This window comes from Ixodes scapularis, unplaced genomic scaffold (genome assembly GCF_016920785.2).
Source record: "Ixodes scapularis isolate PalLabHiFi unplaced genomic scaffold, ASM1692078v2 PGA_scaffold4__175_contigs__length_147842914, whole genome shotgun sequence".
NCBI classification, from domain to species: domain Eukaryota; kingdom Metazoa; phylum Arthropoda; class Arachnida; order Ixodida; family Ixodidae; genus Ixodes; species Ixodes scapularis.
The window spans coordinates 66690482-66717260 of NW_024609879.1; the positions used below are offsets into that span (position 1 = coordinate 66690482).

Sequence of the window (26779 nt, forward strand, 5' to 3'; positions counted from 1 at the left end):
GCAGCTCCCTCCAGTGGCTGATATCTTCTAGTGCTTCGGCATTCTTTGGGAGAGTTGCGTGGAACTGTTGAACACTTAGATGACGTTTGACCCATTCGGTTTCACAGACGCCTGTGAGCTGCTTTCGCAGTGTTTGCTTGAAAACTAAATTTCTTTTGAATGATGCCGTGAAGAAAGCAGCAACTTCCTTGATTACACCGATGGCATTCCACATGGCTTGTATTTTTGTTCAACTTGGAGATCGATAAGTTCAGCGTGCGGTTAGAACATTTTACAGCATTCGTTGCTTCTTTCCAGACCTCTGCAACTGCTCCGTTTACTTCAGACACCATTGCACTGCCTCCATCTGTCCCGATTTCGACGCAATTTTTCGGATTGAAACCGTGACTTCTGAGGATGACGAGAACGGAGAGTCCTACATCTTGACCTGTGACGGTAGGCTCGCTCATTGTTTCTTGGTTGCTTTCTGGAAGGCTTTTGTTGGATGCTTGTCGCAGAGATACGAACTGAAGAAAGTCCTCGCAAAGCTTGCCATCATGCACGTAGCGCAGAACGAGTGCCAGTTTTGACTCGTGGGTGACATCTGTAGTTTCATCAAACATGATACTGTACATGATTGAGTCTTGTACCCTTTTAATGATTTTACCCATTATTTCCGTACCGCAGCAGGTACACTGGCTCATATTGGGTTCTCTTACTCACATAGTTTCCCGTTAAGAGGAACCAGAGAGGTGTTCTGCAAGTTCCCTGTCTCCGCTCTCCATCCGGAAATGCCCAAGAGCTCTCTAAAATTACCTTCATTCACGTTGGCGGAGGATGTAGAAATCTCGGTATTGTGGATCAGTGTGCTGTCATCTCTGTGACCCTGCAGTGAGAGGTTTTGTCAACCCAAGAAAATGATGGACTTGACGATTGGCACCAGTTTTTGCTTGTTTGCCCAGCGATGGCACAAGCTGATTCTCTACACTATTTTCAGGAGCGGCGATACACTGCCGAAACTTCTTCCTAGAGCTCACGGAAGCTACGTGATAGCATTTTTCAGCATGAGCTGTCAGGCTACCAATGTTTCTAAGGAGATTCTTGAGCTGTGTTAGAGGCTTTGGCACTAGCTGCTGAAGTAGTATCGTCTTGTATTTACCTCCTACGTATCCTGGGACAGACAGAACAATTCTTGCACTAAAGTCCCTTGTTGATGTCTGAAAAAACAAGCCGTCCAGACTTCTCCAAGTTCTCATTTGTAGTGTGATAGTCAGCTCTTTTTTATTCTTTTTGCGAAGTGAGAAAGTTCCTTGAATATTCAAGTTCTTTGAATATTCATCAATGGTATTGCCAATATGGCCACCAAGATCACTCGGATCTTGATCAAGCTTTCCATCTCAACGACTGGGGATGGTGCTACTAGTTGGTGGATTTTTCAGACGCCGATAATTCAGATTTGTTAGATATTTCGAACCTAAAGGAGGAACCGTGACCTACCCGAAAGAAGTAGTGCATTCCCCTTGACCAATGTTTAGGACAGATTGAAGTTTGAAAGTTTGATTTTCGGGACACAATCGTCGTGAGCAATCAGCGGGAGATGCTACAGAGAAGCCACTATTTTAGATTCTGTGTGGCTGCACATCGATTGGCTTGATTTGGCAGTACTACAGGGTGTTACAAAAGAAAATTTGCACAACTTTTTAACCGCAAAAATAAACTAGGCATCGCCGAACGCTCATTCTCCACCCAAAGGTAGCTCTAGAGGTCACAACCAAATGCCAAAGTTTCAGCCCGATCCGATAACTTAATCAAAAGTATAAGTGATTTTCTGAAAATTTCAATGGGAAAATGGCAGCCGACGGACTTTTGAAACAGATGGGGCTTAATGGCACCAGAAACCGAAAACGGACAAAAATGGGCTCCATTTTCCCATTCAAATTTTCAGAAAATCACTTATAACTTTTGATTAAGTTATCGGATCGGGCTGAAACTTTGGCATCTGGTTGTGACCTCTAGAGTACCTTTGGGTGGAGAATGAGCGTTCGGCGATGCCTAGTTTATTTTTGCGGTAAAAAAGACAGTGTAAATTTTCTTTTGTGACACCCTGCACTTGAGTACTGTAACATAAGGTAATGCTATGGTACGGATTTTTTTTCTAGCTGCTCTTTACTATTATTAAGTATTATTACCATTTTGCTTACCATAATATCCCCTTCAGGTGCGAATTAACAATTTTTACTGGAAAAATAATTTGAACTTATTTATGAAAGCAAAAAAATACCTGAAAACTAAATGTAGTGTCAAAACAATTTTTCTTTCGTTTTTTAGTTTTTTATTGTGTCCACAATTGTGCACATTGCGCTCCAAGTAGGAAAATTTTTTAAGATATTTCAAACAGCTTACTACACATTTTCTTGACACATTCTTGTGAGAGAAATAAAAGATAAGGGTGTTTCGTCTAGAAATCTCGACCCCCAGATCTGCCAGCCTAATTCGTATGAAACAGGAAGAAACAGTTCTTCTGTGCCGACAAACAAAGGAAAATGCCGCACTTCTTACAGCGAATTCGGCTTTTTGAACTGCAGTCTTCTCGTCTGCACCGTTGGGCAAATGGCATGCTGACATGTTCTGGCCAGTGATAGCAGCCGTCGTACCGAACTGTGTTCGTGGGTAGTGGCTCGGCATTGTGAGCCTTCTTTGCCACCGGCTGGGGACTTTCATTGCTTGGCCGACCGCGCTTCTTTTGGGCCGTCTTGTTGCATGTTATTAGGCTATGGGCGACATCTGTCTGGAATGCCAGCATGTCCATAGTGTTCTTTTTGAGCAGCGTTTCCTTATCCGCGTCTCTTACATACTCTAGCCAACTGTTTGCCAAAGAGAAAGAGGCGAAGTGAGATATCACTCTTACAGTCCATTTCTTTGTTTTCGTCTGCATGGGGTAGAACGACATCACGAAGTCGAGTTTGTCGACTCCTCCCATGTACTTGTTGTACTGAAGAATTACATCGGGGCAGTCTATGTCGATGTGCATTTTCTTGGACTCGCTCCACCTCTCCACCTTGCCGGTGTTTCCGGTCCCCACATGCGCTGAGGCCATGTTGACCACGCCATTGTCTTGCCAATGGTGCACAATGTTTCCTTCCTCAGAAACTTTGTGATCAGTGCACCCTCTGCCTTCTTTCTTCATCTGTTTTTCGGTCTTCAGCTGGCATCCAAGCAAGCGGTTTGCTCTAATCGTGCCACTCGCCAAAATACCTATCTCCTTCAGTTCAAGAAAAAGCTTCACTGATGAGCAGTAGTTGTCCATAAAGCACTTTAGATTTTGTCCTTGCGGCATTGTCTGGACAAGTCGCATCACAACGGAGCCACCAAGTCCGAGGTGGGAATGCTGCGCGCTCACACCAGTGCCTTTGCCTTGGTATAGCTCATAGTCATGTGCGAGGCCGTCGGAACTGCAGCGGACAAACACGTTGACCCCTTCTGGGTTGGGTTTTCCTTTGACGAACTGCTTCGCTGCAACGCGACCCGTAAATGAAATCATCTGTTCGTCCACGCTGTTATGCTCGAGAGGCTCCAGCAGCAAGCATCGCTGCCTGACTGCTTCAATGACAAGACGAACCTCCCAAAACTTGTCCTGGCTGTTTGGATCTCGTGGAGCATTAGAGCCCGAGATGTGTAAGGCGGCTCTGATCTTGAAGAACCTTTTCGCACTCATCGCCTCAGCAATTGCCGGAATTCTTGTGGCTGTAGTCCAGTACATCCGCACTCTTGGGAATTTCAAAACCCCCATGAGCATGAGCATTCCAAAGAAAACCTTGATTTCTTCTTCGGTGGTTCCAAGTTCAGTGCCATCTCTCTGAAGCGCATACATGTTTGTAAATTTAGCAAAATCTCGAAAGATCTGAGGTGAAAAATACCGGCTAAAATACACCAGTGGCTCCTACGGCATAGCCTCCTTGCGGTCGATAGCAACAAGCAGTGTCAGTGGGAGAAAATTCTTTCGCTTCCCATTTCACAGAAAACTTCTTTGATGCGATGCTGTCCTTCGGCTGCACACGGACAGCCTGCGAGCTTCCTGGAGTTCCTGAAGTGCTCGTTAATTCGCTGCTCCCTGCATTAGCGTCCTGCAATAAATACGTTTTCACTTAATTTAACAAAAAAAAAGCCAGAAATAAAGTTGCACTTACTGTGCTTTCCAGGTCAGCTTCGGCGGATTCATCATCGGAAAAATCCCCGTCCGAAATATCTCCATTTGCAATTTTTTCCAGCAGCTCTTCAGCCGTCTCATCATCCAATTTCCTTCTCGCAGCTGCATGATTCTGGATATCTGTAGGAAATCACAGGCAATTTATGTTAGACGTGTTTCGCTAGGAAAGTAATCCCCTACTCCCAAAGAACCTTTGTGCGAGACTGCCTTCAGGCGCGATGTCAACTAATGGGGACGCAAAACTACAACAGTCCTGTTCAGTATTTTGTACTTCGACTGCGATAACAACAATCGTCATGTCGCATCTAGTGTATCCTTAAGTACATGCAGCTATTTTTTCATTTTGCAATACATGCTGCATTATCAATGAAAACTTCAAGAAAAGAGAGCCACTTACTCGTTCCGCCATAGAACGTCGAGGCGTCCGTCCTTCCATGTGGTTTCTAAAACGTTTCACCGAGATTCCCCGAGATGGCGCCACAGGTCCAGAGAGAGCAGCGTCCACAAATGTAAACGGTGCGCTTCAAAGGCTATTTCTCTTCCGTCTACTATTTTAGATTGGCGCATAAACGTGGCATGCACATTTGTGGACGTGGCGCCCGAAGGGAATATCCCGTGTCATTGCCCCCCCCCCCCCTGGCCGCCTGAAATTCTTTAAAAAGGGGGGTGGACCGTGACTCGGGGACTAATTCTGAAAAGTTTCCAAAAAGTTTGCGTATAGCACGGCTAGACAGGCGATTCACTCGACTCAAATCTCAAGTTGGTATCTTACTCGCAAGACTCATAAAACAATGTTCTACTGTCGTGCAAAATCCGCTCCTTGCGCCTCATGAGTGCAGCTCCAAGAAAGCTCAATTCAAAGCCGCGATCGCTGTAGCCTTCGGTTAGAGGTGAACACAGTTAAAAAACAAAACAAAAAGATCAGCGACCATAAATAAGGGGAAAAAAAAAGAAGCCACAGTGAAGGAGCGAATCCTGAAAGGGAAGGGAGTTGCAAGCAAGCAAGCAGGCAAGCTGAAAAGCAGGTTATCAAATGCTAAAAAACTAACACCGTACAAACAAAAAAAAGAATGACAAAAGAGGATAGAGTAAACAAATGCTTGTTGTGTAACATGTTTTTGCTGGTTGTTTGATTGTGCCATTTTATTTTATTTTACAATTCACAATGTTGAATGTTAAAATACCTGTTTCATTGTGCCTTTTTTAATTTTTACTGAGTATACCTTGTGGTCGGTTTGCCTTGCTGCGTACCCGACCCGGAGGAATGACACGGAGCCAACGGTTTCAACAACAAGAAACTACATTTAATGGGACATGGACGAGACGATTAACATGGTTACCAGCGGCGCCTGAGTCCAGGCAGTGACTCCCCTGTGCACCGCCTCTGATGCGCCTTATCAAGGCGGCGCACGCGATGTGCGCGTGGCTGGTGTGACGTCGCCGCCATGCGGGAAAAGTTCGGCACCTTTGCCTAGCAGTCGGGCAACTGAGCTGGGAAGCCGCCAGGGTGCCCACAACCTTTTGCTTATTATATTCATTGTACTTTTTACTGTTGAACTGTTGGGGCGCAGAGACTCTGTCAGGCTTCACGCCTTTATATCTGCCCCCTGGGCGGAAAAAACCCGCCAAACAAGTTAAGAAAAAAAAAGGGGGGGTATTTAAAAAAAAGGCAATGAACGAGGAAGCGGTTGGTGAAAGGAACAAAGCTGAAGAGGGAAAGGAAGCAAACGGCGAGCCTTTTGCCGGCACCTTGTCAGTCACCTTTGAGTTGGGTGTGCGCATGTGGCCGGCACGGCTTGCGTGAGGCGAGTGCGTGTGTGGATGGGACACATAGAGTGGTGGCCACCTGGGCGGTGCATACGACATGCTGCCCGATCTAAACCGAGCATGAAGAAATGGGGAGAAGACGTTGGTGTTGGTGTCCGAGCAAATCTTCATTTACTCGTCCTTGTCGAAACCATCGAATGAGACATCGCTGCGAGTCAAAAAGAATGCAGAGTGCTTCTTCCCGCATCCCCTATCGGTGTTCCGGCTCCAGCGCTGTAATTGCAGCTCCATTTGCGGACGCATTTTGCTCATTTAGCTCGCCATCTTCAGAACCGTCAAGCACAGTGAAGAGATTGCACCTCTTAAAAGACCGATGGACGATCTCTTCAGACACCACGGCCCATGCCTCTGCCACGAATGGAGGTGACTTCCTTTGCCATTTTCTTAATTTTAGTCGTCCATTCTTCACTGTCGCGAATGGCGCTACCTTCCTCTTGGGGACATTGCCTAAATTTCTCCCAGTTAGTGATTTTGCACGATACACCTCTGGGTTTGCTCGGACCCGCTGCTATTTGAATGGCCGTAATGATGTGATCGCTTCCCAGGTCCTGGCCTTGGTTACTCCATTTGATGCTGTTGCCTGTGCCCAGGTTTCTAACAAATGCGAGATCCGGCGTCATGTCTCTCGTGACGCTGTTTCCCATCCCCATAGGTTGGTCAGGATCTGTGATCAATGTTGGGCCCTCTAGAGCCCTGTGCGTCTGGCCGCAAGTTTCTGCCCTTAATCAGCTCCTTCTCATACCCCATGCAGGGTGGGCGGCGTTAAAATCCGATTATTACCAATGGGTGTGCCCTGGTGATTTCTATTGTCTTGTGGAATAGGTTTGCAAATCTGTGCTGCTTCTTGAGGCTGCTGTATAGATTTAGAACAAACAGACTGGTGTCATCTCATTTGGACGTGGGAAAGATTTCTAAGAGAATGTGCTCGATTGTCTTTTCTTTGGTATCATGCTGGAGTGTCGGTACATTTGTTCCGACCAGGGTGGTCGGAAGAAACCGCAGCCATCTTGTTTGTGGCGTTCGGGTCTCTGAAGGCCCTGTACCTTGCAAACTTGGCTTTGCCCCCTGTTTCTTGTAATATTAGTATATTGCGAGGTGTCTGGTGTGTGCCTAAATAAAATTGCATGTTGTTTCGCTTCTTTCTGAAACTTCTGCAGTTCCACTGTGAGACGCGGTATTTGGAATGTTTAGTTGTTGTCTGAGGCAGCAGGGTAGTTGTAGCCGGCAGTTCTGAGTATCTTTTGAGCTTTGTCTGTCATAGGATTTACTAGGCTTCGATTCCTTTTCCATCAGAGCTGCCTCCATTTGGCTCATTCTGCTGCTCATCTGGCTTACTGTTATTTCTATCTGGCTAAACCTGTCACTCATACCTGCTAGGGGGCGGTTTAGTACTTGCATCGCCATTAGAGCTTTTGCTATGGCCGCCTTCAATTCAGCCCTGATGGCGTTGCTGAAATTCTCGAGTTTTCTCTCGACTGTTTCCTCCAGTGTTATCGGCTCGTGCTCCTGCTTGGCTTATTTGCGTGGAGGGTCGGAGTCTTTGCCTAAGCTGTGGTTGAGTCCTCGGGTAGGTGCCTTGCTCCTAGGTGTCTGTTCTTCCCGGCATTTGGATGCTTGTGCATTAGTGCTTGTGATCTCCGGAGCCATGGGTGTTGCTAGTTCCATTTTGAGCTCCCTATTCTCTTGCAGAAGTAATTCAAAGAGCTGCCCAATGCATGCGAGTTGGTATTGCTAGTTTTGTTGCGTGTTGGGGGCAAGTATCCCTATCTGTCTAATATTAGCTTTGTGGGAAACCGTGTGAGCCCAGCTCACCTGTTCTTTTTGGTGGGCTTGCAGAGCCGCCGTCACTGCGGTGGTCGTTGGTCTGATCCTCCCGGGGTGGGCGTCCCACATCCCGGGCTCTGGTTGGTGTGCTCGCCTGGCTCTGGTCCCTGTCGGTGTGGCTTTCTTGTCTCGAGAGTCGTGGTTTTTTGCAGTTCTCGGCCCTCGACTTGTGGTTTCCACTGCCGGGTAGACGAGGGAAGGACACGGATCTGTTCTTCCTCCTGGTCGTCAACGGGCTTCTTTCGCATTCTTGCTCTTTGCTGTGCGATTGTCTTTTCTTGGAGCTTCTCTGCCATCGGTCTGTTTCATCTTGTTAAAGCTCCTTTTCCCACTGCCGCCGTCGGAGCAGGTACGGGGTCTGCAATCTTTGGTGACACTTCTTGTCGCCCATGGGGTGCCCCTTACTGCAGAGTGCACACTTCAGCTTGCATGCGTGGCTTTCAGGCAGTTGTTGCATTCCGCAAACCTTGCAGTACATGGTTTCGGGTTTCCGGCACACGTGGGTTCTGTGCCCAACTTTGCCACAGGTTTCGCAGATTTCATGCTTCTTGTGTTCGTAGCATCACATTTCTGCTCCTCAATAATAGACTTAACAAGGGACTTTTGTTTCTTCGAAGAGGATGATAACCAAACTGGATTTGCCCAAGCATCCTGCTTGTAGCATCGTTGGATTCTCTTTTTATAACGAGGCTTCTTCTAATGTCCTCCGGAGTGTCGTAGTCTGGGATGTTGCGTATAACGCCTCTCGACATGTTGTCCGGCGGTGCTGCATACGCCATAGCTTCGTAAGTTGCTCTGGTGACGGGGAGTTCTCAAATCTTGGCGCAGGCCGCCGCATGGATTACCGAGGGAGTGCTGATCCCGAAGCAGTTTTGCTTCGGGCTGGCGCGTAGAATATCGTCCGCCACTTGCTCGGGTTCAGTCCCCGTCTCTCTGGCAATGGGCGCGTTCAGTAGCGGCCCCGGAGTCAAGGAGTCACTGACTCCTTCCACTGGACGGCCAAAAGTCACTTCCGGTGCACGTAACTCCGGGGCTTCGGAGTCAAGCTCCGAAGCACCGAGTCCGGAGACGGTGCACGTAGAGTCAAAGGAGCTAAAATGACGTCATTTCCTGGCTGGTGACGATTTCCGGCGCTAAATGAGGAAAAAACAAACAATATGGCGGGATAAGCTGCTTCGGTTCTGTCGCTGGTGCCCGATTTGCTCGCTTTTGTTAATGAAAAGTGCTCAAGGTAAGACGAATAACGCGTTCGAATATCTTTTTCAGGTAAGGCTCTTTCGGAAAATTCATTGGGCCGTATTTTGTTTGGTTTGAATATGCTAATAAAGAACGCAAACGTTCATTTGACGCCGTGTCTTGATCGCCGTTGCACGGAAACTCGGTAATATTGACGATAGTCCTGTCCGCGCTCAACAGAGCAAAACAGGGTATGAACGCGACTTTGGAAACCGGTTGGACACTCGCGCAGAGCATGATACCGATTAATGTTTTGTTTGCGTAGCTAAATCGGGGTGCACGTTGGCTGAGGCTCGCTTCGGCCGACAAAGCCTTGATCGCCGAGCGCGGCCGAACTTCCCGTGTGTATACGAATACATTTTATAGGAAGTTCGTTACGAAGGGCAGAACAAACTTATGGCCGTATAAAGGTATCGCAACCGGCGGGGTAGATTCGCTGAGCTCTGTATTTTGCGTGTGCTGACGACGATTTTCGTCGGCTTTTATAACAGTAGCTGCCTTTGCACCGCCAAGCGAAGGGCTCGATCGCGTTGCATCGCTTCGAACAGCAGCGCTGATGTGTACAATCACCCGCTTTTTCTTCAAGGACTTTGTAAAGACTTCTTCAACCGGCGTCAAATAAAAGCGATCGTGCTCGCCATCGTCTGCTTCCAGTTTATTCGGAGACCGTCTGGCACTGGGGAGGAAGCGGAAGTTGCGTAGAAGCAGGTTTGGAGCTGCGGGGTATTTTTTGCCGTTCAGTAGGCCCTCCGATGACTCCGACTCGAGGCACTCCGTTCGGAGGCAAGGGAGGCGCTACTGAACGCGCCCAATGCAGTCACGTAGTTGTGCTTCGCAGAGTTTGGACCTGTTGAGGCTGTTTCTCAGTCGAAAAACAATTTTAAGGTCCTCTCGCGGCAGGTGCGACGGAGGCAGGGGAGTTTTGTTCTTTTCTTTGTTAGCTTTTTTAATTGCTGCTTGGGGGTTGTTGACCACGATAGCCTGGCCGCGGCCCGCCGTCGTTTTTTCTAGCTTGAGGCTTAGCTTCTCGAACTCTCTGCGACTCAGCTTCTAGTGGTTTAGGAGCCATCGGGACAAAGCAGGATTAAGAGAAAAAGGGGCCCTGGACTAAAGTGAATGTTGCCCCCCCCCCCCCTCTACACACTACACACTTCTTGCGACCTGGCATAGGCATTACATATCACAATAATAAACGCAAATATATGTATGTATATATATACAATGCAATATGTATATATATATTTATATATACAATTTAAATTACAGGCCAATATCTCTTAATAGCGTACCCTGCAAAATTATGGAGCACATAATTTCTTCACAGCTCTCGCGTTTCCTGGAGTACAACTAGCCCTTTTCAACATGGATTCCGCAAATCTTTCTCATGTGATACTCAGCTCTTGGTTTTCACCCACAACCTCCACTCGGCTCTGGACCGTGGATCTCAGACTGACTGCATCTTTCTGGACTTTGCAAAGGCTTTCGATAAGGTAACGCATAAACTACTACTATACAAACTTAGCCTACTAAGTATTGATCCATATATCTTATCTTGGTTTGAGTGTTTCCTCACTAACAGATCGCAATTTGTAACTGTCAGTAACAAAAACTCGTCATCGTCCCTCGTTGAGTCCGGTGTACCACAAGGTTCTGTCCTAGGCCCCTTTCCCCTCTTATTCTTAATATATATAAATGACCTACCTACTGGCATTTCCTCCTCCATAAGCGTATTTTCGGATGATTGCGTTGTTTACCATGAAATTACTAATGACTCTGACGTACACATAATTCAATCTGATTTAAATGCAATTTCTTCCTGGTGCCATGCTTGGCACATGAAACTAAACATTATGAAATGAAAGACAATGAGGATTTCCCGCAAAGCAGCACTCTGTCCTAACTACTTCCTATCAAATAACCTCCTTGAAAAGGTATCAACTTACAAATATCTAGGTGTTCATATCTCTTCTGACCTATCACGGAAAAGTCGCACCGAATATATTGTTAATAACTGTAACCGCATGCTTGGATATTTAAGACGTAACTTTTCTCTAGCTCTATCATCATTAAAATTACTACTTTGTAAAACACTGGTGCGACCAAAGCTTGAATATGCATGCTCGGTCTGGGATCCCAATGCAGAAAGCCTCATATCAGCGCTTGAAGCCATCCAAAACCGGTCAGCACGTTTTATATTATCAAACTACCATTGTACATCAAGCGTCACATCCATGAAAGCTAGTCTCTCTCTGCCCCTTCTTTCCACTCGTCGCACTATCTCCCGTCTCTGTTTATTTCATAAAATTTACTATGCCAATTCACTCTTGAAAGAGCAACTAATCAGTGCCCCCATCTACGTATCATCTTGCCTCGATCACTGCTGCAAAGTTGGTATACCCACTTCCGTCTCAAAATGCCAGTGACAACTTCCGTACTCGCACCTTGAACCCCGAATCCTGCACCTTGTGGGGTTTCTTTACGAAGATCCCTCTACTAATAATCCCGCCCGATCGGTATGCGCTCCGCCCGTCACCCAGGGAGTGACATACAGCAACGAGAAGACAGCGAATGGGTTTACTGTACCTCTCGGTTGCCCGTCGTCGAGAGCCGGTAGTCCAGGCCCGCCGACCCTTGTTGTCGCCCGTCGATCAGAGCTCACAGTCGGGGTCCGTGTCCAGGCCTGCGGATCGCCTTTCCCACGCCAGCGCTGCGTAGGCTGTCTGTCCCGGGCATCAATGCCCGAGTCTCGCTGCGGAACCACCCCGGGATCGTCATAGCCCAGGTCATATGGCCCGGGCTCGCCGTTTCCACCGGTCTTGCTCCAGACCTCGCTGGTGGACCGCTCCGGGGTTCGTTATGGGCCAGGCCAGGCAGCCCCGGCTCCGTCGTTCTTTGTCCAGCTTCCAGCCTCGCTCAGTACGCACTGTCTCGTGCCAGCTCGTGTCTTCTCCGCCGGCCGCCTGTCACGTGCAATCTGCCTCGTCGTTCACCCTCGGCTCCCACACTCTCCCCCCCTCAAGGCCCGGACTTCGGGGGACTTCATGGGCCTCAGGGAGCCGCTGGGTTTCATGGGCGGCCGCTGTTGCTGTTGCCGGAGTGGCCACGTTGCAGCGTCCGAAAGCGGCGTAGGTGGTGGTGGCTAGCGAAGCCGGCAGACAATGCCGACCTGTCTGTCGCTCGCTGTCCCACTCACCGCGATGCAGCAGGGGGCCTGCTCCAAGCTGGTCCGGCTGACGCAGACGGACTCGCCCCGTTCCGCTTAGAGGTCACAGCGGGCTTAGAACTGCCCGCCTGAACCGTTCGTCAGGCCGAACAACTGTTAGCCACCCTGAGCACTTGGGAAAACGAATGGTCCCGTCTTCCCTCCCGGTGGGCTTCCTGGGTTACGCCGTCTGTATACGGCCGTCTTTCCAAGAAGCTTTTCTGCGCAGAACAAACTGTAAAAACAACACACAGCGAACAAATACTCTGCCGCAGAATGTGGCAGTGGCCATAGCCTCTACCGCCACATAGCTTGCCGACAGGTTCGTGTACCATGCGGCCAACTCAGCAAGTCTGCATTCCAGAGCTCGCTCGTGGGTCGCCAAGAACAGGGGATTTCTTGTGTCCTACCGCAACCTCATGCTATACGTCTTCCCCATCGCGACGGTAATACCCCTTCAAGTCCGCGATGTGAACTGGACCCGACTCCTCATTTGTATCACACCGAGTGAGTTTATAAGTAAGCCGTGACATTCGCGTCATTACCTCATAGGGCCCTTCCCATCTGTGAGCAAGCGATGCGGCGAAACCGCTAGCTGCGTTGCTCCAAGCGTGGGTTTCCTTCAGAACAGGTAACGATGGCGTAAACCTAGTCCATCTTTTGCGCAAGCGAAGGGATCCAAAGCCTGTGGCGGGATGACCAAATACCATACCCGCAATTCCGCAACGGCTACATATACCATGTGCTACTCGATGTAAGCGTCAGCGTCCCATTCCGTCCACGTGCATACGAGCTCTAGGGACTGCTCGGTCCTCGGAGGGGGCGGTAGCTCAGCGAGCAAGCCCGCTTAAACCGTTCACGCCTCAAGGCAAGCTGGACAACTACAAGCCACCTAAATGTCTACCGCCTCATCCCCGGCCACGTCGTGACGCGACATAACTTATTAAAAGTCTTGCTGTCACTGCCACGACCGGCCAGAGTGAAGCCGAAAAAGTATCTATATAAAACATTTCGTATATAGCTTTCTCGGAACGACCCCCTCAAGGGAGAGTCGTCCCTCTGCCTTTCGTCGGTTGTTGGAGTGACGCGAAGCAACTAGCCGTCTTGGCCCAGCGGTTACAAATCATACTGCTCCTTAACTCGCCTGCCAGCGTTCCCGGTGTCAACTGCAATTTACGCCAGTTTACCCAACACCCGCTGACAATCTCGACCGCCAGTGTTCCCGGTGTCGACTGCAATTCCCGCAATCTTTCCGACACCCACTGACAAAACCCCATCTGCACCCCGGGCCTCGACAAGCGCTTGCTTGCCTACCGCATCACTCCAAGCCTAAATCCTAAATATGGAATAAGTCCTGGCTGTGTTCCCTCCTGCCAGTCGCTATCCTGCCTTCCAGCGAACATGCCGTGGCTCTCCTCTGCCTCCGAAGACGACTTTCTTACATCTTAACCGCGCTCCTCGTGTTCCCCCCGGTTGGGTCACCTCCTGCCAACCACTATTCTGGGGTACCCGAGAACGCGCGTCCGCAACCTCGTCCTTCGAGACCTTTAAGTACTCGATTCGAGGAGACACCTGCTGAGCTCTGCTTTGAGACAAGTCACCATAATTCCAACATACTTTGTCTCAACGGGCATCGTTAGCGTTAGTGAACAACCCGCTCAACGAATCCATGGGACTCTCTGGGGACGACTAGAAGCAGAGGCGTACCGAACGGGCCCCACGTTGGATGCGCCATTTTAATGTGGGGTTCTTTACGGAGATCCCTCTATACTAATAATCGTCGCCCGATCGGTATGCGTTCCGCCCGTCACCCAGGGAATCACACATTGCAACGAGAAGACAGCGAATGGGTTTACTGTACCTCTCGGTTGCCCGTCGTCGAGAGCCGGTAGTCCGGGCCCGTCGACCCTTGTTGTCGCCCGTCGATCAGAGCTCACAGTCGAGGTCCGTGTCCAGGCCTGCGGATCGCCTTTCCCACGCCAGCGCTGCGTAGGCTGTCTGTCCCGGGCTATCAATGCCCGAGTCTCGCTGCGGAACCACCCCGGGATCGTCATAGCCCAGGTCATATGGCCCGGGCTTGCCGTTTCCACCGGTCTTGCTCCAGACCTCGCTGGTGGACCGCTCCGGGGTTCGATGGGCCAGGGCAGGCAGCCCCGGCTCCGTCGTTCTTGTCCAGCTTAGCTCCAGCCTCGCCTAGCACGCAATGTCTCGCGCCAACTCGTGTCTTCTCCGCCGGCCGCCTGTCACGTGCAATCTGCCTCGTCGTTCACCCTCGGCTCCCACAACCTTTAGATGCTTATATTGACTTTGCTGAGATTTTTCTCGCCATCTGAGGAGCCAATCAGATATCGATCTCTTTAGACCAGTGGGAGCCACGCGGTACAAAACAAACATACCTATACAATACATAATCCAATTAAGAAAGGACGCATGCACTGACCCCCGAAAACTCCCAAAAACCTAGGCCCTAACCGTCGACCGTCAGCCGGACACCGCTTCTAGGAAAAACTCCTCGTCAAGGTGCAAGGACAGTACCGACGCTTGTTCTCAAAATAAAAAAGTCTACAAAACATAGAGAGGCCCCGCTGCGCTTGAGTGAGGCACAGCGCATGGTACGCATCCAGAGCGGGGTCCTCAAGGAACAATTAAGACTGGGGACACTGGAGCCACTTTGTGGCGACGACAAACCAGCCCTGGCAACTCCGCAAGGGAGACTCGCGAAGCAATAAAAGTATGAGTAAACAAATATAATTTCCTTCGTGAGTAATGCTACGCAGTGCAGCCTAGCTCACAATTTATTTAACAAATGAAATATGCGGCTGATTATGGTATATATATATATATATATATGTGAATCCCGCTGCGTCAGCTGCTCCGTGACGATCGTTATATAAAAATTTAAACAGAAGAAAACATAAAAGCAACATGCACACACAAACAAAAAGGAGATCTCGGAGGATGTGGCTTGCACGCCCAATAGCGCACCTTGCAATCTTTGGTTAAGTTTCAGTATGGCACTGACTCTGTCCTCGGTCTGCATCCAGCAAATGGGACAAAACTCGCATGTCGTTCACTGTTCTTGGAATGGCGGCTGTGCCATTAACCTTCGTTACCTGGACATCTTGGAAGAACAATTTCATGGATAGGTCTTCGGAGATTGTAACTGACTGCCGAATAAGCAGGGCGTTGTCAACCTTAAGATTGAGGAACAGTTGGCAGTTCTGCCGAGAAATAACCGTCCAGAACTAGGAGACCTTGAGACACGGAAGGTAATCGAGTAGAGCTTGACATGTTTCAATCTTGTTTCTCTGTTCTTCTTTATGCGTCTCTAGGGAGAGGCTTTATGCGTCGAGGCGAATCCTTTTCTGAGCAGGTGTCTCTCCGGGTGTGCTTGCAGTGCAACTTGACAGGCACGCCGGGCAGTTTGGAAATATGCGTGGCACGGTATCAGGGCGGAGACTTGAAAGCTTCAGTTTGGCTTCGATGACTCTGCCAGTTTTTGAATCCACATACTTCCTGGAATCAAGGATGTCTGAGGCTTAAAAATGTTTTTCACATACCTGAAAGATAGAAAAGAATCATACATTTTAAAAACTAAATGGGGTTAATTTTAACGACCTCATTTTCGCTTGTTTGACATTTGAGACACGTTTCGGGATATATTATTCGCAATTCGAAGTGGGCTATGTAGTCGTAACCATAATGTAAAATTTATTTGCGGGATCAACTTTTTGCGATGGCTTTTGATCGAAAAATTTTAGAAAATTAGGTTGTTTAAAGTAAATAACCACAACGCACAGGTACACATGTAGCGTGAGTGAGGGGTAAAGTGATTGGCATCACATTGCAGTTTTCTGCTCTACGCTTCGACAGAAAAGTGTGGCCAAACTAGAAATTGTGCTGACGCACATTTCTAGAGAGTGGATATTTGATGCCAAGCAAGCAACATGAAGAGTGAGAATATGCACCAACAATAACTCACATACGACAAGAAAAAATATGAATGATGCTCTTACCACTGAGCGCTTTCCGGGTATGAAATCTCACGTGGGTGGCTCGCATCTATTGCGCGTTTCTGGAAGGGTTCGATAGGAATGTGAACACACGCAGTCTTCTCGCCATCATAGTTTCCGCGACACTTGGGAATACAACAGTGTCCAAGCATTTTCACAGTTCACTTTAGTGAAGGTTGCTTCTTTTCTTACGATTGCGTAAGGGACCCGATGATTGAGAACGTCGATGGTCTGCGGATGTTGGTGGCCATAAAAACGACCGACAAAATTCCATCAAGGAGAAAAAAATAAAAATAAACGTCTATTTACAGTGCAAATCAAATTGTAGCCCGACCGACATTCTTCACGACCCTCGCGCGTCTTCCTTTCTTCCCTTCTTCTTTCTCCATGTCTCGCTCGAGCCACAGCCGCGTCGCTCTCTTTAAAGTCATCACTGGGCGAAAAGAAAGACGAAACCGAAACCCTGCACATGTCGTGCCTTTGGATTTATGGTTGTCGTTTACGTTGACCTTCACAACTTTGGAGAGATGCACATTTAGCAAACAAAGGTCACACAATCACAGCCACCAATGATCAGCCATAATCTCCGCTGATGATGTTTACTTTGCTGTGAATAACCAGATCGGCTGGAAATCAGATCGATCAGGCCTCGGAATGCAAGTCTTGAAAAGTTCTATATCCTAAAAATATTTTCTAGCCATAAATAAATATATTTAGGACCGATATTACTTTTTTTTTTCTTTTTTTCACTCTGCAGCTGAATTATAATGCCTCTTCTTTTCGTGGAATACAAAGCAACAGCTTGTACTCCGCACGCACATGAGAGCTGCCAACCCTGCTGCTCCAAGGTCACGGATTCCGCTCCCGCCATTCTATCTCTGCCCGACGAACGAAAAAAACCAGGACGGCTCCGTCCGCGCCGTCTTAGTGTGCTGACGTCGCGTATTGGAAGAGGAGGATATGGAGAGGCTTTGAAGTAGACTAGGTGGCGTTGCCCCAACCCACCCACCCCGCCCCCCCCCGCCCTGCGAGCTGCGAGAATGGCTTTGTTTTTTTATCTGTGGTTCAAAAAGAGGATAGCGGGGAGGGGTGTGGGCCTCCAAGGCCATCGCAAAGGGGGCCCTTCCTACCGTTCTTGCCAGATAAGGAAGGGAAAAACGGGGTTAGAGAATGCCCCATTTCGCTGCCTGGTTCTCTTTCAGATAAACATTTGCCTCGGTTCTTTGACTATTTCATGTTCGAAGATTTTTTGTACGATGCGATTTCCAAGTAGCTTGTAGATTGTTGATATCGTCATTACAAAAACGAAATATCCCATACATTTCTTTCATAGTGTTGTGTCATAATGTTGCGAAATAATCTACCACAAATCGGAATGTCATTGCGTCCTAAATAGCGGCCACTCAAAGCCTACTTTTCATTCCCACAAAGCAGCGTTTTGAAAAATAAAGCTACTCACTCTAAAAAGTGTCTGATCTCCTTGTGCGAAAAAAGAAACAAAATTTATCAGTTTGCGATACAATCGGCAGTTATTAGAGTCCCAACTTTTTTTTCCAGAGCATTGGATTTTATTTTATTTTAACGGTCACCCTCATTTCTAACTCGGTGTGCAATTTCTAGATGGCACGGAAGCACGGATACGTATCTTGTTCTGCCGAAATGCCAAAAGGTCAATTAATACAAGTTTAGGTAGTGTTGCCTCTTATATACATACTGATCAGAGCGTAGTCTATTGTCACAAAGCTATGCTTAATAAAAAAATATTATTCTAACAATTATTCTGTCATGAAGGATGGTATAGTGTAGTTATAGCAATCATCTCTGTGCTTCTTATTTTGCCATTTGTGAATTATTTCAAATATCTATACTGACTGCCATTTGTGAACTATTTTTGAACTTCTAAACTGACTGCTATTAGCATACCAAGAACACCCGTCTACCACTCACATTGGCTAACATCTTTGCTGGGTCGTGTCGCACAACCAACCCTGGCTTCGACAGACCCGAGTCTAACATAATGAAAAAAATCAAATGCTGGAATAAAATATATTATTATTATTATTATATTATTCTACAGACACAATGTTACAGGAAAAGTCGACGTGTGAAGTATTCTCTGTGCTTTCATGAGATTGTTCATCTCGCGGCGGTGAATCCGCTAAGCCTAAGCGACAACGAAACAGCTCGCAGAGCTTGCCGCTGTTTTACCGGGTTTTGTGGTCGCTTCAAGAAATTTTGATGTTTGGTTAAAGTGTGTTCAAAGGTTTGTGTTGTAAAATAAAGGGAGAGCCGAATATAATCTACTGTGATTTGTGTCACATTGCGATGCTTGCACGATATTTCATTGTGAGAAAAATGCGGTTTATTAAGCATTTTATTTTGCCTGCCCTGTCGTACGCATGACCGCTATTGCAGCGCGTTCACTGTTAAAAACGTGATGAGTTGGCAACTGTTTCCAAGTGTTGGCTTTCGTTCCGTTCTGCAAAAATTAATTCGCATACTGCCGTTTTCTTTTTTTTTTACATGCCGATGCGTAAAACAATTTACGTCACAACCGTTATTTCATAACGTTGCGAGCGTAAATTTTGCTCAATCGTCCACTGTATGCTGTAAGATTGTGTTGTTTTTAATGCATTACCAATGTCCAGAAACTGGTCTGAGAATCTCGGAGCGCTCTGAAGCCAGCAGTTGTGATCGACTGAAAAGGATCCTGAGTAGCTCTGGAGGCGAGGAGGGGGCGCTTTGCTGAATCGAGGTCAGAGGCGACCACCCCAATTCACCATATGTGAAGCATACGTTTGCATATCAGTAAAGCTTTGAGCCATGTATTGCGGCCACCTCCGCAGTGTTTTGTCTCGCATACTATGACCAATTCAAGTTTAAACACATGAGATCGATGCACCAACGGATATAGTCCAAATTTCAACAAAAATTAGCGGAGTTTTAGTTTCTGGCTTATTTCGGACCGGCTCCCTCTTTTGCGCTGGGGGTAACGCTACTCTCAAAGAGAATTAGAGGGGCTCTTTGACTTGTGGCTGGGTTAGGCGTCGTCGTATGGCATTCTAAAGAAGTCTACTTTCTTCATGTTTTGTCGGTTTGTCTTTAGGGAGAAAAAAAAAAGGGGGGGTACAAAAGCTGCACTTGGGAAAATAACCCTGAAGTAAAAAAAAGGCTGGGAAGGCGTAGTGCTCCAGGTCATTTCATCAAACGCCTTTACGTTGGAAAAGTGGTCACCCCGTACCGAAACATCCACTGGCAACAGTTGGTCAATATTTTTAAACAAAAAATTCTAATAAAAAGCAAAAAACTAATAAAAAAAAAATTGGTGTTGCTGGGGGCGGGGGGGGGGGGGGGTGGAACCCCAAATCCATCCGCTTGGGTACAGCCAAGGCGTGTCCTCCGTTGTGCCATCCAAGCGTCTGTCGTACGAGAGAACATTAACTGTCGTACAAGGACAACAAATATTGGCCAACTGGCAGTGGGGAGTAATCGGCTCAGATGTAGCATGCATTCACTAAGACAGTGATGTGATTGCTGCTCCAATTGTGCCAAGCTGCGCCAAGGGACTAACCCTGCTACGTCCTGCTACGTTTTGCCAAAATATGGGTAATCTGCCCCAAGCCTGCGCCAAAGGACCAATTTTGGTCGCTTTTTGCAACCTAAACTAAACTGAGTATACATAATTGAGCATGCGTGAGCTAGGTGGCGCAAGTGGCCGCCCGACACAAAGTACCCTGCATCAATGGTCCATTCGGTCATGCATGGTTTTTACCGCCGTCTCTCGTTTCGCGCTCTCGTCGTCTCGTAAGTCTGGTCTCGCGTCTTTTTAAAACTTTTGCAACGATAGACGTGGGCATGTGTGGATGCTCCGACGGTAGCGTACCGGGTACCAGGCCAGCCATGCCGTCATACTGTGAAACGAAACCGCGTTTTTGCACGGCAGGAGTTACTTTGCGAGCTGAAGCACTCGCTCCTGAAAACAACGGCCGTTGGAAAACAATATTTGGTCTCTGCCTGCCAGTCGCCGTGGTCGCGCAATGTCGGGCGTTGCCGTCCCCATGTCGCTGCAGATGTAGCGCTTTCTAAACTGAAAGGTAAGGACTGCTACCATGTTCATCGACCTTCCTACTCTTTTTTATATCATACGCTACTACAAGAAACCCTCTTTAACTTAAAGGCTGCTTTGTCGAAGTATTGATTAGGTACCTAGGTTTCTCTCGGTAGTTTTTTTTTTCGAGAGGGACCCCGGTACGTGACAAATATCCTGCGGAAGAAAGTAAGTGAAAAGAAGTGACCTAAAACAAAAGAAAGCAATATATGCATGCTGAACCCGACAGCACGCTTGTTTGTCTCGAGTTCAGTTGTTGCACAAAGCGCTCCAATAACTTTTTGACCTTGGCTCGCGATGTCTTGCATCGATGCGCTCAGGTTGTTTTTTTGTGTGTGTGTTTAGCATGTACAGAGAGCGACACTGTTAGCACGAACAAGCGATCGACAGTTTTCTGTTTTTCTCTTAGAACCGGAAGGTTGTCATCAAAGATATCATTGTTATAGAAAGAGCTCATTTAGGGCTCTAATATATAAGGGGTAAAATTGTGAGCCCACGAATACTCTTTCCTAATAAAATCCAAAAAAGGCGCCTATGTCGTGTTCGCGCTAACGGTGTTGCGATGCGAAGGCATGTGGTTTAGGGAAGCTCATTTTAGCGAATGCCATTTTACCGACCCCGGTTTATTGAATCCCTTTATAGAGAACCCACTTTAGAGAAAATGGCGATGAGCCTCCTTTTAGCGAATGTGGCCGCTGCGAAGCGGCGTGTACGGGTAAATCAGGTGATTTAACATTTTTGTAATGAGGTGCCGCCGACTGCTGCCGCGAAGCGGCGGGAGCGCAGCGGGGGGCATGGCTTAACACGTGCACCAGTGATACACGCAAGAAGTAGGAAAGCCTTTTTTTAGAAAACGGCGTTTCTCTAAGCTGAGGCTCTGCTTTCTCTAAACCGTGCTTCGGTAAGACGTGCCCATTCTCTAAAACGTGCTTCGATGAAATGGTATTCGATCAGCCGTAGTAAACCCGTTGCGATGTGTACCTTGTTTGCCCATCTGGCAAGCACGTGCCGCTGGACTTTTTTTTGCCGTATGCTGGACAGTTACATTTTGCATACAGTTTTGGGGACCAGTTGGCAGTGGAGCGGAGGGGCACGGTTTCGGTCGAACAGCCATCTCCGCTTACGCGATGAAGCATGTGCAACTGCAAGCCTGTTGAAGTTGCCCTCATGTGCATGTGAATATGATTGCATGACAGAGGCACCAGCCGGGACGCTTGCAATCCATTATTTTACGCTTGCTTAGTTTTGACGAAAATCTGGCACGTCAGGAACCAGCGAAACGGCGGCAAGCGGTTTTTCAGAATCGCTCCGCAACGCCTACAGCACTGTACACTTATGGGATGTCTCAATGTCTCCTTGGAGACATTGAAAGTTGACATTCATTACTAGCCGAGGACAAAGCGAGGCTTACAGCAGCCTTGCAGAAAGTTTCGAAAAGCGAAAAGAAAAGCACCCGCTGAGACTCGTAATGCACCTTTTGTCTTGTGTACAATTTCGCATTGCTCTGGAGTAGTTGCGTGTTTCATCAGTCGGAGACTGCTTCCATTTATCATATTATATAACTAGTCAACCTACTGCTGTGATATTTACTACTAAGCTGGTCATTTTCAAATAAATTTTAATATCTGCAGTTTGGTTCTTATTTATCTATAGCGGGTACATATGTATGTATAATTTAACAGAAGCACTGCAAATAGTGTCATGTCATTGGCATTTCAGTTACACGTTGAAAGACTCCCAGGTGATCGAGCTTGACCATAATTTGTTTATTGCGGTGAGCAGGGTGCCCTTCGTTTGTCCAGCACTTAAAAAAATATTTTTATTTTTATTAGAATATCTGCTCTTAAAGCCTCTTTTGCTGCTCCAAAACACTGTTTTGGCTGCTCCAAAAGCCACTTTTGCTGCTCCAAAACACTGTTTTGGCTGCTCCAAAAGCCTCTTTTGCTGCTCCAAAACACTGTTTTGGCTGCTCCAAAAGCCACTTTTGCTGCTCCAAAACACTGTTTTGGCTGCTCCAAAAGCCACTTTTGCTGCTCCAAAACACTGTTTTGGCTGCTCCAAAAGGTGCTCCAAAACGGGTTAGGCCAATCACGTCACTGCTAAGAAAAATATTCAGGTGGTGTTTATAAAGTGGGACGACTATTGCAAGGTGCCATACATAAGGTGAAATGAACGTGTCCGACCAGCTCTTCTAGCTTGTTAACAATTTTCTATGTTGCAGTCTCTTTTGAATGGCAGAGATTCACTGTCAGTGTGGTTCATTGGAACTAGAATGACGTTATGAAATTGTAGTAACACAAGTTTTGCTGGGAGGGAAATAAACAACCAGCCTGCAATAGGAAAGCCAGCGCGGAGTTTGTGAATGGTCGCAGAGAGCAAGTGCAAGTTATAGCTGGACTGGAATAAACCTCAGATGCCATTAAAGGAAAAGAAAGATATATATATATATATATATATATATATATATATATATATATATATATATATATATATATATATATATATATATATATATATATATATATATATATATATATATATATATATATATATATACCAACCCGGTACAAGGTGGCCAGAAGCAACTGAAAAGTTTTAGCAAGTATTAAAATGGCATTTCAACAAATGGACAAAATAATCCTTCCTCGAAAAGGAGTTGGGTTTTACCCAATGCTGCGTGGTGTATACTTCAGTACAGGCAGTCACAAGGTGCCCTCACGTGCTACGCATCATGTTGCAAACATATACATAGGAGCACCTCTGAAAAATCCCGGTTATTCTTCTGTTACTTCCTAAGCACATGTATCCTAGCAGATGCGTAAGCGGCTTAACTCATTGTGGTCGCCTCGCATTTCCAAGCTCGTGAGAACATGGAGCGTTATGAACAATGTGGGCTGCACACTCAAGCTTGTCCAAGGCGCATAAAAAGTTGCGCTGCTGTCCCGTTGAGTAATGCTTATCCCATTTGCGGTTCAGTGCGCTCCTGTTCGTTGCGATTCAAGAAGGTAGGGCGGGGAAAAGGAAGGCCGGGGAGGAGGAAGCAGACGGAATGCCGCAGAGAGGAGGAGCTAGGTTTCCTCCTCTGCTCTCCAGCGTCCCGTCTACTTCCTCCTTTCCCGCCTTCCTCTCCCTCGCCCTACCTTCTTGAGCTGTAACTTACTATATCTGTGCTTCATCATTTGCGAGACACAGCTTGTCCGATTACAGCTGTCGCCTCTATACTATAGCTAAAGACGGCCCATCAAGCTTTTACAGTATTTCACCTAAGTTGCGGTGTTATTCAGTGACGTATCACAAATAAGCTCTTATTAAATAGGACAATATTGTGCCTTACAAAACAATTTTTGCTGTCTCTGTGTTACAGTGTTGCTCGAGTTAATAATTTTTGGGCAGGTTTGGAAGGCGTTCAAAAGTAATTGCAAAACTCCCTAGAAGCCGGGGAATGTGTGGCTGAGGGGAATTAATCGCACACCGGCTTAGAGCACGTGGAACAAAAGCTAATGCTGCAGAAAGGACCCAGGAGTCCCGGGCTCGATCCCCACCTCTGCTGGTTTTGATTTGAACAACCACTGTACCGGCTTGTGGTCGTGTATTGCTGCTGCATGAAGCACGTTAAAGGCTGCAGGCTAGCAGTCGTACTACACTGACTGAATTTCTCGTCTACGGCCTAGAGACCCTTCGCCCCCCCATGGCTGACACTTGCAGCATCTAAACATCCATATGTAGAGCAATTAGTTTATCTTGAAGTTGCGATCCTGCAGCACCCATATTTAATAGGCAAATGTAGTTTTAACTTGCAGGATGCTCACAATGTTTTGTTGGTTCCTTGAAGTGACCGCAGATCTTCATATATTGGTTTTTAAACGTTTCGCACAAATATTTACTGCCGAGGCATCTCGGCAATTCAGTAGATGCCTTGCGAGCTTTCAACAATAAATTCAGTTGTCATACTCAATCTCGAGTCCTTGATTGTGCCATTCTTTCCAAGCTTGACGGTCGATACAAGATCCAATGACTGTGCCAATTTGACAAAGGCACTAAAGAAGACGAGTGAGTACGATAAGGGTACATCTGTTTCCAGTGAATTTATAAACTGTCGTACCGTAAAATACCGAGTAAGCGCCCACTCAAAAATTTAAGATAATCGCAAGAAAATAGGGGATGGATGCATGTGAGGTCATCAATTTTACATATATGTGCTGTGCATATCTTTTTCAGGTGTTTGAAATTTTGGGGATGGGCGCTTAGTGTGGAATGTGTGGATGCACAGTATTCTCCATAAGGAGAATTGCATTTGACAAGAAACACAGCCAACACTCGCATGCTATTACTTTTTTGAGAACGTCACCTTCAAAGCGGCTGTCTATCAGAAAATAGGCCAAAACTGGAGTGGTTGCCTGCCTTTGTGAAGATGTCGATGATTGGGGAATTTTAACAATTCTCACCTCCCGTTAAAAGCACAGCAGGCGGCGTTCTACTTTTATTTCCACTAATGCACTTCCGAAAAATTTTGCCTCGCGTCTTGCAACTACCATATTTTTTTGTGTATAAGACGCACCTGTGCATAAGACGCACCCCCCACTTTTCACAAGTTTTTAAGCAAAAATTTGTATATAAGATGCACCTGTGTATAAGACGCATTGCCGAAAAATTGTGGGCAAAAAAGTATGACTTCTATATGAGACGCATCGTTTATAAGAAGCAACCCCCCACTTTTCGCAAGTTTTAAATAAAAATTAGTATATAAGACGCACTGCCGAAAATCGTGGAAAAGAAGTGTCTTATATACCGGAAAATACAGTACCTACAATTTATGCGAATCCGTGCGCGACGTGCCACGAACAAGTGCTGCATGGCGATTTGCTTCCAAAAGTCACATCATTTCAGTGCTGCGCCCCCATTTGGTTCCTGTGCCTCATGCTCTGGCGCACTTTATTTATATTTATTTTTATTTTAAAAATACTGCTGGTCAACGTTTTTTTTTAGTTTTGAAGGTATGGTTGGCAAACACATTAAGGGGCATCAGGAATGCGATTGCTGTGCTGTTTGTGTCCCAAACTCCCAGAGGGGTTACCCTGCTACATTCTGCTACATTTAGCCAAAATGTGAAGAATCTGCGCCAACATTGCGCCAAAACGATTTCACTTTAGGAATACTGAGAATATAATAGCTAAGGCCCCCCCCACACCCCTCCCTACATGTCCGGTTCGTTATGGTAGGCTCAAGCAAATTTTCAGATCTTTTGATTATTGAATAACATACTATTCAATTGTAGCTCTCTGTCAAACACTGACAATACTTGTAATTTTCGCAATATCAAGTCGTATTCGCAGTCTGCTCTGGCGGGCAAGTTAGCTTCATTGAGTGCTCTTCTCACCATTCTCTTGTGTACTGCAGCGAAACAGCCGCGAAGCAAGCATTGCGATTTTGCTTATCTCGCTTCATAACAGTGCGACCACATGCTAAGAGGAAAGCATGTACTCCCCCAAAGGGGGATATTTAAGCACACAGACATCGGGTATATTAAAAAGAAAAAGAAAGAAAAATTGGTGAGTGCTGATGAAACAACCCTACGTTGTAGTAAAAATTTCTGAATAAAACTGCTGCTATTTTTTTTTATTATAAACTGCAATGTTCTGACGGTATCTTTTTTTTCGAATTCCGTAGTTGGCAAGGGTACTTGCAAGAAACTCTGTGAACTGCTTTATGTGTTTATTCTTAATTTGAACCATCTTGTTTAGTTACCATCTTTATATAAGTACTATCTGTCCGACCGTGGTACAGTCATTAAAATGAATTAAAACTAAGTTAGATGAAGCAGGGGAAGGAGGCTGGGGAATAATATTAACCAGTTTGGCTGGATTGTTTTTATGGAGTATTTATCATTTACATGCCGATTTCCGTTATCATGGAGTTCTATAAAACATAATTTAGAACTCCATGATAACATCAGTCCATCAACAAAATTATTTTTAATCTGAATTAATAAGTTTGATTTTGTTACGACTTTTAGAAATCTAATGAACCATCAATTTGTGTGCTCAAGATTACTCTATTCTAACATTATTTCAAAGGAATATACTATTTGGTTTACATTTTATTTCATACCTACAATAACTATACACAGCAGGCTATACTGTTTTTCACGAGTCAGCATCTTGTTGCCATGCATATATAGTGTCTCTGTGTGCAACCAAACAGCTATTTTTGTGTTTGAGGGAATCGGACCTGCCGTGAAATTGATGCTATCAAAAGGTTGCGCAGAAGTGAAAAGGTAAAGTAGTATGCCTTTTAGTTCAATAGGCCAACACAAGAAGCGTAATTGATAATATTTGCAGTGGTGTGGAATAACAATGAAGTGAGTGCATGAGCTCCAAAATTAC

At 46.5% G+C, this 26779-nt stretch overlaps 1 protein-coding gene across 1 annotated transcript; it reads right to left on the minus strand.

Moving 5' to 3' along the window:
- Positions 1-2326: 2326 nt before the first annotated feature.
- Positions 2327-4484, minus strand: LOC120844755 (piggyBac transposable element-derived protein 3-like). The gene is made up of 3 exons (XM_040216686.3): positions 4433-4484; positions 4167-4306; positions 2327-3919 (listed from the first exon to the last, which is right to left on the minus strand). The coding sequence occupies exons 1-3, from the start codon at positions 4482-4484 to the stop codon at positions 2468-2470; spliced, it is 1644 nt and encodes a 547-aa protein (XP_040072620.1). The 3' UTR covers positions 2327-2467.
- Positions 4485-26779: the final 22295 nt, after the last annotated feature.